The 1,101-nt window shown below is 54.5% G+C and overlaps 1 protein-coding gene across 1 annotated transcript in view; it reads left to right on the top strand.

Moving 5' to 3' along the window:
- The first annotated feature begins 478 nt into the window (after positions 1-478).
- The window catches only part of S100A11 (S100 calcium binding protein A11), a 7,018-nt gene continuing 6,395 nt past the window's right edge, over positions 479-1,101 (top strand). Inside the window, exon 1 of the mRNA XM_005880629.2 lies at positions 479-529. Within this exon, the coding sequence (XP_005880691.1) occupies positions 527-529 (3 nt within the window). The 5' untranslated portion in view covers positions 479-526. The remainder of the gene's footprint in view (positions 530-1,101) is intronic.

The raw sequence follows: 1,101 nt of genomic DNA, 5'->3' as shown, positions 1-1,101 counted from the left end.
TCAACTTTGAAACAACAGTTGAGGACCTAAAAACAGCTATGAGGAGGACTTTGCTGGTTTCCAACCATCAGCATGAAAGATGTCTGGAAGAACATAAAGAAAACTAAATGTGGCCCTGGCTGGGTATCTCAGTGGTTAGAGCATCGTCCAGCTACACTTAGGTTGCGGGTTTGATCCCCAGTCAGGACACATACAAGAAGCAACCAATGAATGCATAAGTAAGTGGAGCAACAAGTCGATGTGTCTCTCTCTACCTCCCCACTTCCTCTCTCTCTTTCAAATCAATAAATAAAAATTTTTTTTAAATAAATAAATGTGGGCAGACAGTGGAGGAAAGCCAATAGTTAAGACAGTTAACCCCCACCTGCTTGCACAGGGACTCTGGCTGCTTTGAAGATGCCATCTCAAACGTGAGGGAATGAATGAGGGCAGCTATGAGGACAGAGGCAAGGAGAAGTGAGCGGAGGGAAGGGCTTAGAGACTCTCGCTTCCCGCTCACAGCCTCTGCGCCTCGCTCCGCTCCGACATGGTAAGCCCGACTTTTTACTTGTCTTCCTCTGAAATCGAAAGGAAAAGCCACCGCATCCTTTCCACCGGGCTTGATCTGTGGTTTCTAGGTGGACGTGGCAGGAAAAAGCAATCCGTGGGAGGGAACCGGGAAGAGAGGACGGCAGGGAAAAAGCCCTAATGTTCTACCTGGAGTAACAGCCCAGGGGTGGCCCCTGGAGAGGCTTTGTTTTCCGGGGGGAAGAGAGGGCTCGGGCTGAGGGGTGGGAATTGCATGGCCAGCGGGGCGTCGGCTGCCCCAGGTCCCTCAGGCGCGGAGGGGCGGGGGTCCTGCTTGTGCTGCGGGTCGGCGCCGCCGGATCCCAGAGCCGGGAGCCACATTACAGACTGGGGTGGGGCTCTGTGGACCAGGAAGGGCTCATTTCAGAACAGTCGTCTGAGCCCTGGGAAAATCCAAGTTTCAGTAACTACAGGCAAAGGGCCAGGACAGAGACGGAAGCCAGCCCGTCCCCGGAGCAGAACCTCAGCCAAGAATGTGGAAGGAGCCCTGCCCAGCTAAGCCCCCCCCTTCCTTTTCTTCCCGCCCCCCCCCCC

The sequence above is a fragment of the Myotis brandtii genome, unplaced genomic scaffold (assembly GCF_000412655.1).
Source record: "Myotis brandtii unplaced genomic scaffold, ASM41265v1 scaffold643, whole genome shotgun sequence".
Taxonomy (NCBI): domain Eukaryota; kingdom Metazoa; phylum Chordata; class Mammalia; order Chiroptera; family Vespertilionidae; genus Myotis; species Myotis brandtii.
This window is presented reverse-complemented; position numbering and strand designations above follow the sequence as displayed.